The 15,160-nt window shown below is 65.6% G+C and overlaps 1 protein-coding gene across 1 annotated transcript; it reads left to right on the top strand.

The window, feature by feature from the left end:
* Positions 1 to 8,136: 8,136 nt before the first annotated feature.
* On the top strand, positions 8,137 to 11,816 carry IL12RB1 (interleukin 12 receptor subunit beta 1; the record flags this gene model as incomplete). Its single annotated transcript, XM_084302603.1, has 14 exons — positions 8,137 to 8,225; positions 8,354 to 8,523; positions 8,594 to 8,745; positions 9,227 to 9,272; positions 9,372 to 9,482; positions 9,566 to 9,648; positions 9,768 to 9,993; positions 10,087 to 10,257; positions 10,332 to 10,433; positions 10,532 to 10,672; positions 10,758 to 10,901; positions 11,027 to 11,126; positions 11,210 to 11,291; positions 11,394 to 11,816. The coding sequence occupies exons 3-14, from the start codon at positions 8,620 to 8,622 to the stop codon at positions 11,814 to 11,816; spliced, it is 1,755 nt and encodes a 584-aa protein (XP_084158729.1). The 5' UTR covers positions 8,137 to 8,225; positions 8,354 to 8,523; positions 8,594 to 8,619.
* Positions 11,817 to 15,160: the final 3,344 nt, after the last annotated feature.

Raw genomic sequence — 15,160 nt, 5'->3', positions numbered from 1 at the left:
GTCATGGGTTACTACAGAGACAGGACATCACCCCAAAATGGGGTCAGGGTTACTAGGGAGATGTGGCTGTACCCCAAAATGGGGTTGGGGTTGGTGTAGAGGTGGGGCTGTGCCCCAAAATGGGGTTGTGGGTTACTAGGGAGATGGGCCTGCACCCCAAAATGGGGTTGGGGTTACCATCAATGTGGGGCAGTTCCCCAAAGTGGGGTCAGGGTTACCATGGAGATGGGGTAGCACCCTAAAATGGGGTCAGGGTTACTATAGAGACAGGACATCACCCCAAAATGGGGTCGGGGTTGGTGCAGAGGTGGGTCTGCACCCCAAAATGGGGTCAGGGTTACCATGGAGGTGAGACATCACCCTAAAATGGGTTTCGGTTATTATAGAGACAGGACATCACCCCAAAATGGAGGCTTAGGGTTAGCATAGAAAAGGGGCATCACCCCCAAAATGAGTCAGGGTTACTATAGAGACAGGGAATCACCCCAAAATGGGGTCAGGGCTACTACAGTGATGGAGCATCACCCCAAATGGGGTCAGGGTTACCATGGAGATGGGGCAGCACCCCAAAATGGGGTCAGGGTTATTATAGAGACAGGGAATCACCCCAAAATGGGGTCAGGGTTACTATAGAGACAGGATATCACCCCAAAATGGGGTCAGGGTTACCATGGCAATGCAACCACCACTGCTCATGCATGACCCCCCCCAAACCGGGGCTGGAGGCCCCAAAACCTGCCCCTGGCTCCCCACCACAGACACCCCCGGGGGGCTCCCCTTAGTGCTTCCCCCCTGCACCGGGTGCTTCGCCCCATGGGGCCGCGAGGCTGGGGGTTCCCATATGGCATCCCTCCCCCTCCCAAATTCCCTCCTGCGCTGAGCCGGGGACACCCCGCACAGAGACCCAGTGACACAAATCCCGGTGCCCGGCCTCGTTTTTTCGGCTCCCTGAGTGGGTCAGGTGCTGGCACGTCACAAGCTCAAACCCCACACAGGACAGCATCACCAAACCAGGCTGAAAATCCCCCAAATCCCCACCCTGACGGGGCCGGGATGCCACCAGAGGAATGTCCTTGTCCCCGGACTGTCCCCCACTGCCCGCATCCCAAAAAAACAGCCTGGCCCCAGCACCCACCCTCCCCACAGCCTCCCCTCTTGCACCCTGGCCCCAAACGTCCCCATAACCCCGAGCATCCCACAAGGAGGTGACACGGCTGGAAAAGAGGGCACCGGGGGTTTCCCACGTGGGAGGAAGGCACCGTCCCCACTGCCAGCAGGGACATCCCCCTGGTCCCATTTTGAGGTGATCCCCCCAAAAAACGAGGATGCCCAGGGGCTGAGCTGAAGCCACCTCAGTGGTGATCCCATAGGGGGTCCCCAAAATGGACCGGGGATGCTCAGAGGCCAACCTGAAGCCCCCACAATGGCGATCCCATGGGATACCCCAAAATGGAGCCACCCACAGCAGACACCAGCTCACTTTTTGGGGTGACAGACCCCATCCCTCCTCCTTTCCGCCCACCCTGGGGTGTCCCTGGTGGGGGGAACCCACCTCATCGCCCCGTCCCCTTTCCCTGCTGGGTCCCTCTTGGTGTGGGGTGGGGTTTTGGGATTTGGGGGGGCCTTACCTCCAGGGGTGCAGGGTTAGTAACGGGCTGCAGGGGCTGCAGGGGCTGCAGGGGCTCAGTAGGGTCGGGCTCTGGCTGCTCGGGGACAGGCTGCAAGGCAAGGGCATAAACGGGACCCGGTGCCTCGGGGACCCCCCCTGGGGTGACACCGGGAGGGGGAAAAGGGCTGGGGACAGAGGGATGAGGGATGGGGACGGGAGAGGGGAGAGCTGCAGGGGGGCAGCAGGGATATGGGGGGCCAGGGATGGTTTGGGGGGGGCACAGAGGGGAATGGGGGCTGTGGGGGGGGAGATGGGGTCCTCACTGGGCAGTGGGGGTGTGGGGTGGAGGGGATGTGGGGGTCAGGGGTGAGGGGATGATTGGGATTAGGGGATGCTTGGGATGAGGGGATGATCGGAATATGGGGATATTTGGGATGAGGGGATGCTCAGGATGTGGGGATGTGGGAATGAGGGGATATTTGGGATGAGGGGATGCTCAGGATTAGGGGATGTGGGGATGAGGGGATATTTGGGATGAGGGGATGCTCAGGATTAGGGGATGTAGGGATGTGGGGGTGAGGGGATGCTCGGGATGAGGAGATGATCAGGATTAGGGGATGTTTGGGATTAGGGGATGCTCAGGATGTGGGGATATCCCGTTTGGGATGAGGGGATGCTCAGGATTAGGGGATGTGGAGGTGAGGGGATGCTCAGGATTAGGGGATGATTGGGATGAGGGGACATTTGGGATGAAGGGATGCTCGGGATTAGGGGATGCAGGGATGCGGGGATGCTCGGGATGCCGCCGCCGCCGGCATCCCAAACCCGGTACCGGTGCCACCGGCAGCCCCGACTCACTCCAAGGTCAGCGAGGGGATCTTCAGCCGGTCCCGCCGTGACTTCATGCCGCCCCGCTCCCCTCCGCTCCGCTCCTCACCGCTCCGCTCCCCGCGCCGCCGCCGCCGCCGCCGCCGCCGCCGCACCGGCAGCCCCCGCGCTGGGCGGCTCCCGCGGGCGGGCGGCGGCGGCGGCGGCCCCAACCGGGAGCCGGGCTCGGCCCGCCGGGCCCGGGCCCGCCCCTGCGGCACGGTTCGGCTCGGAACGGGTTGGTTGGCTCGGCTCGGAACGGCTCGGAACGGTACGGGAAGGTACGGTAACGGCACAGCCCGGTACGGCTCGGTACGGCCCGGTACGGCTCGGTACGGCCCGGTACGGCCCGGTACGGCTCGGTTCAGCCCGGTATGGCTCGGTACGGCTCGGTACGGCACGGTTCGGCACGGCTCGGCAGCCCCCCAGCTCCCAGCACACCCCTCCCAGCCCAGTCCAGAGGCTGCTCCGTTCTGGGATGTGCCCCGGCGCTGCCGATGCCCGCACATCACAGCCCCAGTACGGCCCCAGTACGGCCCCAGTGCCCTCCCCAGCGCACCATTGGCACGGCCCCTGCACGCCCCATATCCCCCAGTAGAGCCGGCACAGCACCAGTACACCCCTCTGTTCCTTCCACAAGACCCCAAAGCGCCCTAAAACGCCCCAAAACAGCCCCAACAAACCCCAACGCAGCCTCAGCGCAGCCTCACGACCGCCTCCTGCCGCACACCAGTACACCCCAGTGCACCCCAGTACAGCTCAAAACACCCCAACATGGCACAGTCCACCCCAGTATGCTCCAGTCCACCCCAGTAAACACACACATTTTGGGACCCTCCAGTATCGGGAACACGGTGATGCCACCCTAGGTTTGGGCACCCTGCGGTGGCATCCGACACCCGTCCCCACTGACCCCGGGGGCCGGTGACGTGTCCCCAAGCCCGTCCCCCCCCAGTGACACCCCCGTCCCCTGCCCGCTGGACTTACGCTCTCCCTCGGCGCGGCAGGCTCAGCTCCTTCTGCAACGAGAGAAGCAAAGAGCGGGGTCAGGGTGGCCACAGGGACCCGGGGGGGGTGAGCGCGGGGGGACAGCTCCTTCCCAAATCCCCAGGGCTGGTGGCACCGTGGCCAAATCTGGGCACACGGGCACGAGGACAGCAGAGCAGGAGCAGCGCCGAGCCACCAGGCTGCAGCGTGACCCCAGGGGGTGGCCATGCCCTGTCCCCATCCCCGTCCCCCGCTCCCCAGGCATGGGGAGCAGCCGGTGCCCCCCCAGGATGTTTATTTTTCCAGCCACCAGGAATATTTCTCGCACGAGCTGTTTGCCTGCGGCTGCTGCAACGGGGGCGAAGGGCAGCGGTGCAGCAGGAGCACTGCCTGCTCCGTCCCCCTGGCATTTTGGGGTCCGTCGGGGACCCGGCACCCCCCACTTTGGCACGGCGTGAGCGTGCCAGCACACACAGCCCCGTGCCAGGCTAATGCCCACCGCTGGCCTCATCCTGCACCCACCGGCCCCCTGCCCCTAAGCGGCTTAAACACATTCCCAACGTGGCAGCACCCACGGGTGGGGGCTGAGCGCGCGCCGCTGCGGGGGCGAGCCGTGTCCCCCACGCAGCTGGGGTGCCCCCGCGCACCCGTCCCGCTGCCCACGGCCCCCGTGGAAATCCCGGGGCTGGGGCGTGCGGTGATGCAGCAGCATCGCCCTGGCAACGGGTGATATCACGGCCCCGTGCGTGGGGACGCGGGATTTTGGGCCCACGGGTGCTGGTGGGGGACGTGGGTGCCCTTCCCGGGGGGGTGTGGGTGCCAGCAGCACTGGGTGACCCCAGACTCGGGCTGGGAAAGGGGTTGTGGGGTCCCCATGTGGAGCAGGAGCCCCCCAGCACCCTGCTGTGCCCCCCACCCAGGCCCATGCTGCCACCCGAGCAGAAGTAGGGTCACCCTCAGGGTTTATTGCAGGCAGGACAGCAGGACAAAGGACAGACCCCCCCCCCCAGGTCCCCAGAATTAACCCCCACCCACGGCACACCCTCCCCACCCCATTTGCAGCTGTGTGGGTGCAGAGTGGGCCCACAGCACTCAGCACCCATCGCTGCTGGGGGCTCTCCAACCCCGCTGCACCCCTGGGGACAGCCACAACACCCTGCAAAGGCCCCAGGGACCCTTGTGGGGTGGCACCACGGGGCCAGCACCCTCAAGGTGCCCAGAGAACCAAACCCGCAGGGTGCTGCCCCCATCCACAGGTTCGGGTGGGGGCCAGGATTAAGCTGCTCCCTGCAAGGACGGCATCAGGGACGGCACCGGGGGGGGGGGCACTTTGCTGCCCAGCATTTTGGGGTGACCCTTCCCACCCCTCCTGCTCCCCCCAGGGACCGCAGGAGCACCCAAGCGCGATGCCCGTGCCGAGAGCCCGGAGCCCCGTGGTGGTGCTGTGGGGGCCGCAGCCCCCACGCACGGTTTTTGCCCGGTGCTGCTGAGCGTGCAGCGGAGCACGGGCACCCCGGGGAGCTGCCAGCTCGAATGAAGGCAGCGCCGTGCCATCCTCCAGCCGCCCCGACAGCTCAGCCTGGGCCCGCGGGGCGGCCGCGGCTCCTTTTTGCAGATGGGGACGGAGGCGTGAGGTCACCTGGAAAATCGGTGCTGAGCCCCCGGGTTCAATGCTCAGCCCCCCCCCCCCAGTCCCTGCTGTGGTTGTCTCCCCTCTGAGAACGGCAGCGGGTGCCCAGGGTCCTTGTGGGAGGGGGCGCAGGGATGGGCAGGGAGAGGGGGGGCCCTTTGGGGTGCTCAGTGGGAGCCCCCAGTGCAGCCGCCCGGGGATACGGCCCCGTGCTGGGCTCCGGTGCCATTGGGCACGCTGCTCACCTGCAGCACCCACTTCTTGCACACTCACAGCACCCACTTGCACAGGCACAGCACCCGCTTCTTGCACACCCAGCACCCACCTCTCACCCGCAGCACCCACCCCGTGCCCACACAGCACCCACTTCTTGTACACGCACGGCACCCACTTGCACACACCGAGCACCCACCTCTCACCCACAGCACCCACCTCTCGCACACCCAGCACCCACCCCGTGCCCACACGGCACCCACTTCTTGCCCACCCAGCACCCACCTCTCACCCACCCAGCACCCACCCCGTGCCCACCCAGCACCCACCTCCTGCACACGCACACACCCAGCACCCCCCTCTCACCCGCAGCACCCCCTTTCCCTCCCACCCACGCCCCCAGCACCCACCTCTCGCCCCCAGCACCCACCCCTCGCACCCACACGGAGCCCGCAGCACCCACACGGAGCCCCCAGCACCCCCCATCAGCACCCACCCCGGCACCCCCTCCACCCTCGCAGCACCCCCGCAGCCCCTCGCCGCCCCCCGCCACCTCCCCGCTCCCGGTGCCCGGTGCCCGGTGCCCTCCCCGCCGCTCACCTGGAGGCCCCGGCGCCGCAGGATGCTGGGCTCGTCCATGCCCGCCGCCTCCTCCCGTTGCGCCCGCTCCGCCCGGTGCGCCCGGGCCGCCGCCTCCCGGTGCGCCCGGTGCGCCGCCCAGCGGCACGAGGCTGGCACGGCACGGCACGGCACGGGGGTGGCACAGCCCTCCTGGCTCGGTACAGCCCGGCACGGCTTGGCACGGGGTGATCTGGCTCAGCCCGGCACTGTGCGGCGCGGTGTGACCCAGCCTGGCACGGCACGGTTTGGCATGGCACAGCCCCGCGGGGCTGCGGCACGGCTTGGCTGAGTTTGGCACGGCACGGGGTGGTGCTGTTGTGTGTGTTGTGACATGGCACGGCACGGCACGGCATGGCACTGCATGATATGGCACAGCCTGCCGTGGCTTGGCACAGTCTGGCACAGCCTGGCACGGCCTGGCACAGCACAGAACGACATGGCACAGCCTGGCACGGCATGGCACAGCATGGCACAGCACGGAACAGCCTGGCAAAGTATGGCACAGCATGGCACAGCCTGGCACAGCATGGTGCAGCACTGCACAGCCTGGCACAGCACGGCACAGCACGGCACAGCCTAGCACATCATGGAACAGCACGGCACAGCCTAGCACAGCCTGGCACAGCCTAGCACAGCATGGCATGGCACGGCACAACACGGCTCGCTTTGGCACAGCATGGCTCGGTTCATCCCTCCAAGAAGGCCAAGGCTGCAGTGCGTGCCTGCCACAGCGGGACAGGGCGTCCCAGCCCACCCAGCACAGCCACACTCCCGTCACCGCCGCCCTCTGTCCCCGAGCGAGGCGCACAAGGGGACGCTTTCTGCGGGGACAAGGGGGCTCTGTGCAGGGCCCTCGGTGCCACCCGGCCCCGCCGCCCCGGGGTCATGCGGCCGTGCTGCCAGCGCCCCGCTGACGCCGTGCCCTCGTGCCTCACTGGGGCTTTGTTTGGGCCGCGGGGGACAATTTGTGCTGGGGACCAAGGGGCTGAGTCCCACGGGACACGCGGCCGTCCCGCCGCCGAGCCCTGCGTGCTGCAAACACCCAGAGCCGGCCTCGGAGCTCCAGGTGCAGCCAAACGCAGGCGGCGGAGTCAAAAACACAATGTGAGGTTTGGGGGAAAAAAAAAAAAAAAAAAAAGAACCAACAAAAAGACACCAAACCAGCTCTTTTGCTTACCTTGCTCTTCTTGCTCGCGAGGCTGCGGTGCTTGGCCGGGCCCGTGGCGGGCGTGCGGGCAGCAGAGGGGGACGTTTCTGTTGCTTTCTCTTTTGTTTTTGGTAAAAGTGAGGGAGGCACTCACACCTCACGCCGTGCTGGCAGCACGCTTGCTCTGCCTGGGAAAAGCCGCTCGTAGCAGAAGAGGAAGCAGCAGCCAAGGCAGCGGGGTGCTGCTGCGAGCCCGGGGGGTGCCGCTGTGCCCTAGGGGGGGACCGGGAACCCCAAAAGGAAGGGGATCCGGAGAGGACGGAGCCCGAAAGCTGGGGATCCCCGAACAGCCCATGCTGGGGTGGTTGCTGCTGGCGCTGGCGGCGCTGGCGCGGGGCGGTGAGTGCTGCTGCGGCGTGCGGAGATGAGAGATAAGTGCAGAAGACTTTCAATGAACGATTCGGGGGCGATAAGGGGGAGATAAGGCGCCTCTCGAGCAGGGCAGGGCAAGAACTTTCACGGTTTTGGGATGGAGGTGGTTGGCCCCAGGCTGCCGGGCCAGGGCAAAACTCAAGGAAGCCCCGATGGGGGCAGCAGGATTGGGCTTGGGAACCCCCTCCAGCACTGCATCCCTGGGGAAATTTAGGGTGCTTTTGGGGTGGGAATCACCTGCGTGGCTGCTCCGCTCCCCCTGTCCCGTTGCACGGTGTGGGGGCGGCTGCCTGCTGCCCGCATCCTTCCCAGTACTGGTGGGAGCGAAGTGGGAGCCGACAACCCTGCTACTGGTTAAACTGGCCGCGCGCCCTCCACGCGGGCTCGGAGCCATCTCCAGCCACACGGAGCGGCGCTGCTGGGTGCTGGAGAGCGTGGTTTGGGGAACTTCGGGGCAGTTCCCATGCTGGTGGCAGGAGCAGGAGCACTGCAACGCCCTCGACTCCCTCCCTGTGCCCCTCTGGCACCCACCGGGGGGCCTGTGGGGTGCCGTGGGGCAGAAGCAAACGTGAGCCCGGCCACAGTCACTGCCCCCCGCCCGCAGGCACCGCCGAGCCCCCCGAGTTCTCCTGCTTTAAGCAATGCAGCTCCTGCGACTTCCTCTGCTCCTGGCCTCCCCGTGGCCCCGCTGGCAACACCACCTACGTCCTGGTGCTGTGGTGAGTCGGGTGCCACGTCCCCCTGGCAGCCCCGAGCAGCCCACTGGGACATGGGGATATCTGGGGACATGCTATGTGTCCCCCCCCCCTCCCTGTGCACGCAGAGGGCGAGCTCTTTTCCCCCCCAGCTATGCCACAGCACGGACGTGCCTGCGGTACGAGGCGGGTGCCGCCACCACCTACACCCTGCCGCGGCACCGCGTCTACGTCCTCACCAACACCACGGCCTGGGTGGAGGCGCGGTGGGGACCCCACCTGCACCGCAGCCCCAACCTCACCCTGCACCTCAACGAGGCCGGTAAGCGCCGCGAGGCCGGGCTGGGCGCGCCGCCACGGTGCCGGTCACCGCAGCCACGCTGTCCCCGCAGTGAAGCTGGATCCTCCCCCCGATGGGATGAATTTCGCCAAGGCCAAGGGGCTCCTGCAGCTCCGGGTGCCGCGGCCGCCGTTCCGCGGCAGGGAACGGGCGCTGAGCAGGGAGGCTCGCTTCCGCGGGGTGGGCAACCGCAGCTGGACGCAGGTAAAGTGTTGGTGGCGAGGAGCAGGGGGGGTTCGCAGGGGTGTGAGCAGCCCTGGATGCAGCGTGGGGGCTCGGGGACGCCGTCCCCGCCTGGTTGGGTACCGGCTCTCCGCCGGCATCCCAGGGATGGGATCGCGCTGCCACCCGTAACAGGATCAGGGAGGGATTGGCGGGGATTACGCAGGCAAAACCCCGGATTAGAATAAAGCTGATGGCAGGTGAAATCCTGATGCTGCTCCCAGTGAGACCTGAGTGCTTCCCCAGGGCACCCAGGCATCACCACCACTTTTTGGGGGGCTCCATGGGCAAAGCTGTGGGACCCCAGCCAAGGGGACCCCCCCGGCTACTGCATCCCCTGTACCCTTTTCGGTTCTCCCAGCCCCTGGAACACGATGTCCCATCACCACCATGCCCCAGTAACAAGCCTTCCTTCATACTGGTTTCACTGGGCGGGTGCCTCCATCCTGCCTTCTCTCCGCAGGTGCTGTGCGAGACAAGGAAGAGCGAGGACAGCAAGGAAGACCCAGGTGGGTTCAGCCCATGCCCTGGGGGTTGCTTGGGGTTTTTGGGGGCTGAACACGTCCCGGGAGGTGTCCCCTCACCGTCACCCCCCCGGTTTGCCCCAGTGACCTGCGACCTGGGGGGAAACGCTGCCTTCGAGGTCCAGCTCCGGCAGAAGACGCAGCACTGGAGCAGCTACTGGAGCGACTGGAGCAAATCCATCTTCGTCCCTGAGGGTGAGAAGGGACCCCAATATCCCTGCCCACCCTGCCATGGGCATCCCGGGCTGGCAACCCGCTTGGCATCGTTCCTCTTACAGAAATCCTGGAGAGCCCAGAGCTGAGCTTCCAGCTGGGAAATCTGGGGAAAAACGGGCAGAGGCTGCTGCAGCTGAGCTGGCAGGTAGGGCAGCGTCGGCTTTCCACCTGGAACAGCCCTGCTGTCCCCTTGGGACCCCCTTCTCCCCTTGGGACCCCCCTCTCCCCTTGGCACCACCGTGGCCACCACTCTCACCACCCCAGAGAGCTCGCGAGGAGCAGGGGAACGTCACCTACAGGCTGAGCACCCACATGCCGGCGTGCCACTGCGCCACGCTGCCCGAGGCCGACGAGGTGGTGCTGGGACCCGAGGTGAGGGCGCACAACCTCACCCTCTGCGGGGCCGAGTACGAAATCCTACTGACGGCAACCAACGCCGCCGGCACCAGCCCCACGCGGCAGCTCCACGTGCCGCCCGAGCAGCACGCAGGTACCCACGCGCGTGCCGTGGAAAGGACCCGGCTCCTCGGTGACCCCCTCCCCAGCATCCTCACCCGTTGAGCCCCCCCAAATTTCGCCCCAGAGCTCAGCTTTAAGGACATCAGCTCATCCGGCGAGGCGGTGACGGCGCGATGGGAGGCGCCAAGCCGCGGCTTCGCCTACTGCTTCGAGCAGCAGCCGCTGCCGGGAGCGCCCCGACGGGGTGTCTGCGTCCAGCAGGAGTTCCCTGCGAAGAGCTCCCACCTGGAGAGAGGTAAGAGGGTGCCCGAGAGCCCCAAATTCCCACCGGCTCTGGCCAGGCTGCCACGGGTGCTGGTTCCCCCGTAGGGTTGCTGGAAGCGCCGGCGTGTTACCGGCTCGCCGTGCACGGCCGGAGCGCGGAGCAGGGCTGGGCCACCTTCGCCCTGCAGCATCATTTCGCCGGCAACAGTACGTATGGGAACGGGGAGCCTCGCATCCCTGCCGTGCCATAAAAAGTGCCGTGACCTTAAAGAGCTGCTCCTGTCCCCCCTCCCGGTGCCGTGCAGCCTCGCTGGCCTCCTCCATCCACATCAACGCCAGCGCCGAGGCTGCCGTCCTCCGGTGGGAACCGTCCCCTCGTGCCACCTGCCCCGGGGCGCTGGCGAGGTACCTGGTGTGCCACGCGGCTGAAGGGGACAACGAGACGTGTGAGTGGCGGTGGCCATGGCCGGGAGGGGACGCGGGTGGGTGGGCAGGGGGCCGGGTGCTGCCCGCTCGTTTTCCTTCACCCAGACGGCGAAGCGGAGGCGTCGGCCTCGCGCTACACCCTCCGAAACCTGCGGCCGGGCACAGCCTACAGGGTCGGCATCCAGGAGGTGGCAGCGGACGGCGGGGGCAGCTGCAGCACGCCGTGGCACTTCCAGACCATGGCGCTGGGTAATGGCTGGGGACCTCTTCCTTCTCCCAGTGGGGACGCTCCGGTGGCCCTCCTGTGGTGGTAGGGACAGCGAGGGGACGTGGGGCTGGAAACGTCACTGCCACCCAAGCACGCTCGTCCCCAGGTCCCAGGCTGGCAGCGTGGAAATCCAACCTGAGGTACCTGGGCATCTCGCTCGGGCTCCCCGCCGTCGCCGCCGTCATCTATCAGCTGAGCAAAAGGTGGTGAAGGCAGCACCGTGACCCCGCTGGGCCGCCTCTTTTTGCCTTTTTCCCCCATTAACTCCCCACTTCTGGCATCTCCCCAGGGCCCGGCAGCTCCTCTTCCCCCCGCTGCCCAAGCCCGTGGGCAGCAGAGCCATCCAGTTCTCGGCCAGCGAAATGAGCCAGGTGAGACACAAAGCGGGATTGCGACGGGGCCGGACCCTCCACACCCCAAGCACACACCTCACTGCCGAGCCTTCCCGCCCCAAACGCCCCCAAAACCTTTAGGACAGGCCCTGGAAAGGCTACGCCGAGCCCTCGGAGAAGTTCAACCTCGCTGAGCTGCTGGTGACGGAGCCGAGCCCCGAGAAGGAGGCGGCCGGCGGCACGCGGCCCCGCACACCGCAGCCCAGCCCCAAAAAACCCAAAGAACCGATGGAGCTGGGGCAGCTGGGCTGCGAGAGGGAGCTGCCCTTCGACTACCGGCAGCAGGAGGTGCTGAGCCCCCTGCCGAGCCCAGAACCAGCAGAATCCAACGGGGGTCCCACCTGCGGCACCGGGTGCTCCGGCCACCAAACGTTGGAGGAGGGCGTGGGGAACTCGGGGCTTCCCCGGCCGCTGGTTCCCCTCGCCCTGCTCATCTCCGACAAACCCGTCATCATCAGGGACGAGGAGGGCTCGGAGCTGCTGCAGGAGAAGTCGGTGCTGTAGTGAGCAGGGAGACGGGGCAGGAGGGGGACGAGCGGGGTCCCACGGGCACCCGGGGGGATGCTGAGCGCCCACCCCGAGGCGCAGCCCCATGGGCTCGTGGTGCTTTCTGGGGGGTTTCTGATTTCCAGGAGCTGCTGCTGAATATACCAAAGGTGCTGCCCACCCTTAGCAATAAAACCCGAGGGCAGGGAGCTGTGGACCCAGCTGGGGACATTTCCTCGGCCATGGGAAAGCCGCTTCGGGATGGCATCGGAGAGCAAACGCCTCGAGCCAACCCCTGCAGGATGGGGGCACATCCAGCCCCAGCCAACCACCGGCTGTTCCAGGCTGTAAAAATTAAAGAAAAAAACAAACACACGAAGCAGCAGGCCTCAGACAGCAATCCTTGTCCCACCAGGTCAGCATCACTCGAGGGTTTGGCATTGAGACCCCTAGCAATGGGGCTGGGGGCCGGCAGGGCCCCTCCGCAGCATCCTGCCGGGAGCTGGGGCTGTGCCAGCACCGTGAGCCTTATCTGGGGCAGAAACCTTCAGATGCTGCTGAAGATGGAGCGTGGTTTGTGGTTTCGTCTGCCCCGAGCGTCAGCACCGGAGGCAGCCGCCTGTATTTGCTGAGGGTGCAGAAAAGAAAAAGGGGGAAAAAAAAAAAAAAAAGTGCGTGGGGGAAGTCTGGGGAAAGGCAGCACCCCCCCTTCCTGCTCAGCACCGCCGCCGTGGTTTAAAACTGCTTCGCAAGGGGTTTCACCGAGATCTGGTTCCCCGCTCAGAGCCGTGGGTGCTCCCCGCACCCCGGGGTGCTGAGCCCAGCACCGGGGCTTTGCTCCGGGTGCACGGAGGGGGTGGGGGTGCCAGCATCACGTTTGGATCTGTGTCACATCCCCACGGTGCTCCTGGATCCCAGGGAGGTGATGGGGATGGCCACGACCCCGTGGTTTCATTTTGAGGCCCCCCCCCCGGTGCGCCCGTGTCCGGCACCACCGGGTCTGAGCTGCGCCCAGCTCCACGAGGTGGCACCAGCCCCGCGCCGCTCGCGGCCCCACGGAGCTCCCCCAGCTCCGGCCAGAGCCAGGCCACGGCCCCACCGAGCAGACCCAGGGGGCTCAGAGCAGTCGCTCACCACGATGCCAACCACAAATCACCCCCAAATCACCCCCCCCCCCCCAGCCACAAATCGGGGGATTTATTCGGCACCCACAGCAACGCGCCGACACCTCTCCAGCCCTAACTCCTTCATCGCATGCAGCCTCTCTCCTTCACCTCCAAAACCCAAAGGGCTGTAGATCAGGAGGAGGACGGGCACCCAGCAGCCTCCCAGCCCCCAAAACGCAGCCTGGGAGAACTCATTTATTATTTAGGGCTTTTACTGCGATGGAGCCGGCTCACGGTGGAACCAGCAGCAATGCTCGGGCTTGCCTCGGGTGCTGGCAGAGGAAGTATTTTGTTACGGGTGCGCAGCGCTCGGGTTGCAGCCCGGCCCCTGTTTACAGCCCGATTTTTGGGGCTGGAGCCGAGGGAAGCAGCACCGGGGTCACTCAGCTCTCGGGGTAAACACTCAGCCCAGCGCGGGGCCAGCGCCAGCACCAGTTAATCATTCCTGTTGCTCTTAACGCAGTCAGCAACAGGACCGGGTTCATGGCAGGACAGCAAGTCCCCGTCGCTGCTTGAAAAACACCCCAGGAAGGTGGGGGGGGGGAGGACAAGAGGCACCCCCATCCCCATCATCCTCACAGGGTCCCCCCAAATCCTTTGGGGACAGCCCTGTCCCCACGCACCCACAGAGCCCATGGGTGATGTGCTGGGGAAAACTAACGAGGGCTCGCCAATTAGTGCGAGTGAGTGGCTCAGGGCTCCCTAATTAGTTTGAATTGCTCAGAGCTGTTTTCCAAGGAATCTCCAGGAGCCACCTAAGGAAGCCTGCTGGAGAGGGACGGGGCCAGGTTGGGCAGTGGGGACGGGACCTTGCCCCCTCCGGCACCGTGCGCAACCCAGGAGCACCGCGGGGCATCGGGGGGCTGAGAATGGGCAACTCGGTACACGGGAGCCACAGCACTCCCCCCTGGGACAGCTGCAGGAAAAGCAGCAAAAAAAAAAAAAAAAAAAGCCAGGAATAGGGAAAAAGCTCAGCCAGCACACCGGCCCCAAATGCACCCGAGCCGTGGTCGCTCCCCGCAATGCCGGATTTGGGGTTTTCCTGCGCAGAGCGGAGCCGAGGACCCTCGGCGACCCACACACACGTACCCAGACACCTCCACAGCTAATTTAAGACCCACTGCCTTTATTTTTAGAGGGGGTCAGATGATTCGGCGCGGCGCTGCATTTCTATGTTTCCTGATACGCCGGCTATTTCTGAGCCCGGCCACACGACCGCCACGCACCCCAGTCGCTGCCCCAAAAGATAAAACCCACCAAAAGTCCCACACCCACCCCCGGGGTGCTCTTCTTATGGCAAACACAGCTCTGAGACCCCCACCTGGCCCCTCGCAGCCCCTTCTCTGGGCTTTTTTGCCCTCCCCGAGCCCCCAGTGGAAGGAGGAAGAGCTCGGTGCCAGACGAACCCGCACGCAAGCCGTAGCGCGGAGCAGGATTATTCGCCGGGCAAAAAGCCACCGCTGCCACCACCTGCACAACGCAGCCCGCTCCCGGGGGGATTAGGTGGCCATTCAGGAGCTGCTTTCACTTAATCCCTATGCAAACAAACCGATCCCCACCGTGTGTGTTTCATCCCTTTCTGCAGATTTCAGGGGTTGCCCTCGCCGCGCCGCCGCACACGGAAGCGGGAGGAGGCAGCCGGGACCCCCCCGAAATTGCAACCCCCCCACGATGGCTCTGCAGGGGCTGACGGAGGGGCAAATCCCCCCCAAACACACAGCTCAGCTGGCGCCTCCCCTCCCCAGAAAAAGCTTTGAGGGGTCCCCAAAAATCCCCAAGCAGGGCTGGTGCACGCCTCAGAGCCCTGCGCCCCCGGGGGAAGGGGACAGTGCAGCCGGACAGACGGCCACCCCGGCAGGACACACGGCCACCCCGGCAGGACACACGGCCACTGCAGCAGCAGCAGCAGCCGGGCTCGGCTTGTTTTTAAAGTCCTGGGTATTTCTGTGCCGCCGTTTCGCAACCGTCCAGTGTCACAACAACAACAACTCCGCTTCGCCTTCGCAAACAAGCCGAGCGACGCCTGCTTTTTTTCTCTCGCTCTCACGTCAGGCTGAGGTTTCTTTGTGCAACAGCTTCTCCCCGGCAAGCGTTATTTCCAGAAACAATGCCTGGGAATGGAAAATGACTCCAAGCACCAGCAAGAACCAAACGTTGAAGAGTTTCTTTCCACCGAGAGAGGGGCTCGGAGCTGCC

The sequence above is a fragment of the Netta rufina genome (genome assembly GCF_964035555.1).
Source record: "Netta rufina genome assembly, chromosome: 28".
Classification (NCBI taxonomy): domain Eukaryota; kingdom Metazoa; phylum Chordata; class Aves; order Anseriformes; family Anatidae; genus Netta; species Netta rufina.
Note: the sequence above shows the minus strand (reverse complement) of the source record. Positions and strands in the feature narration are given on the sequence as shown.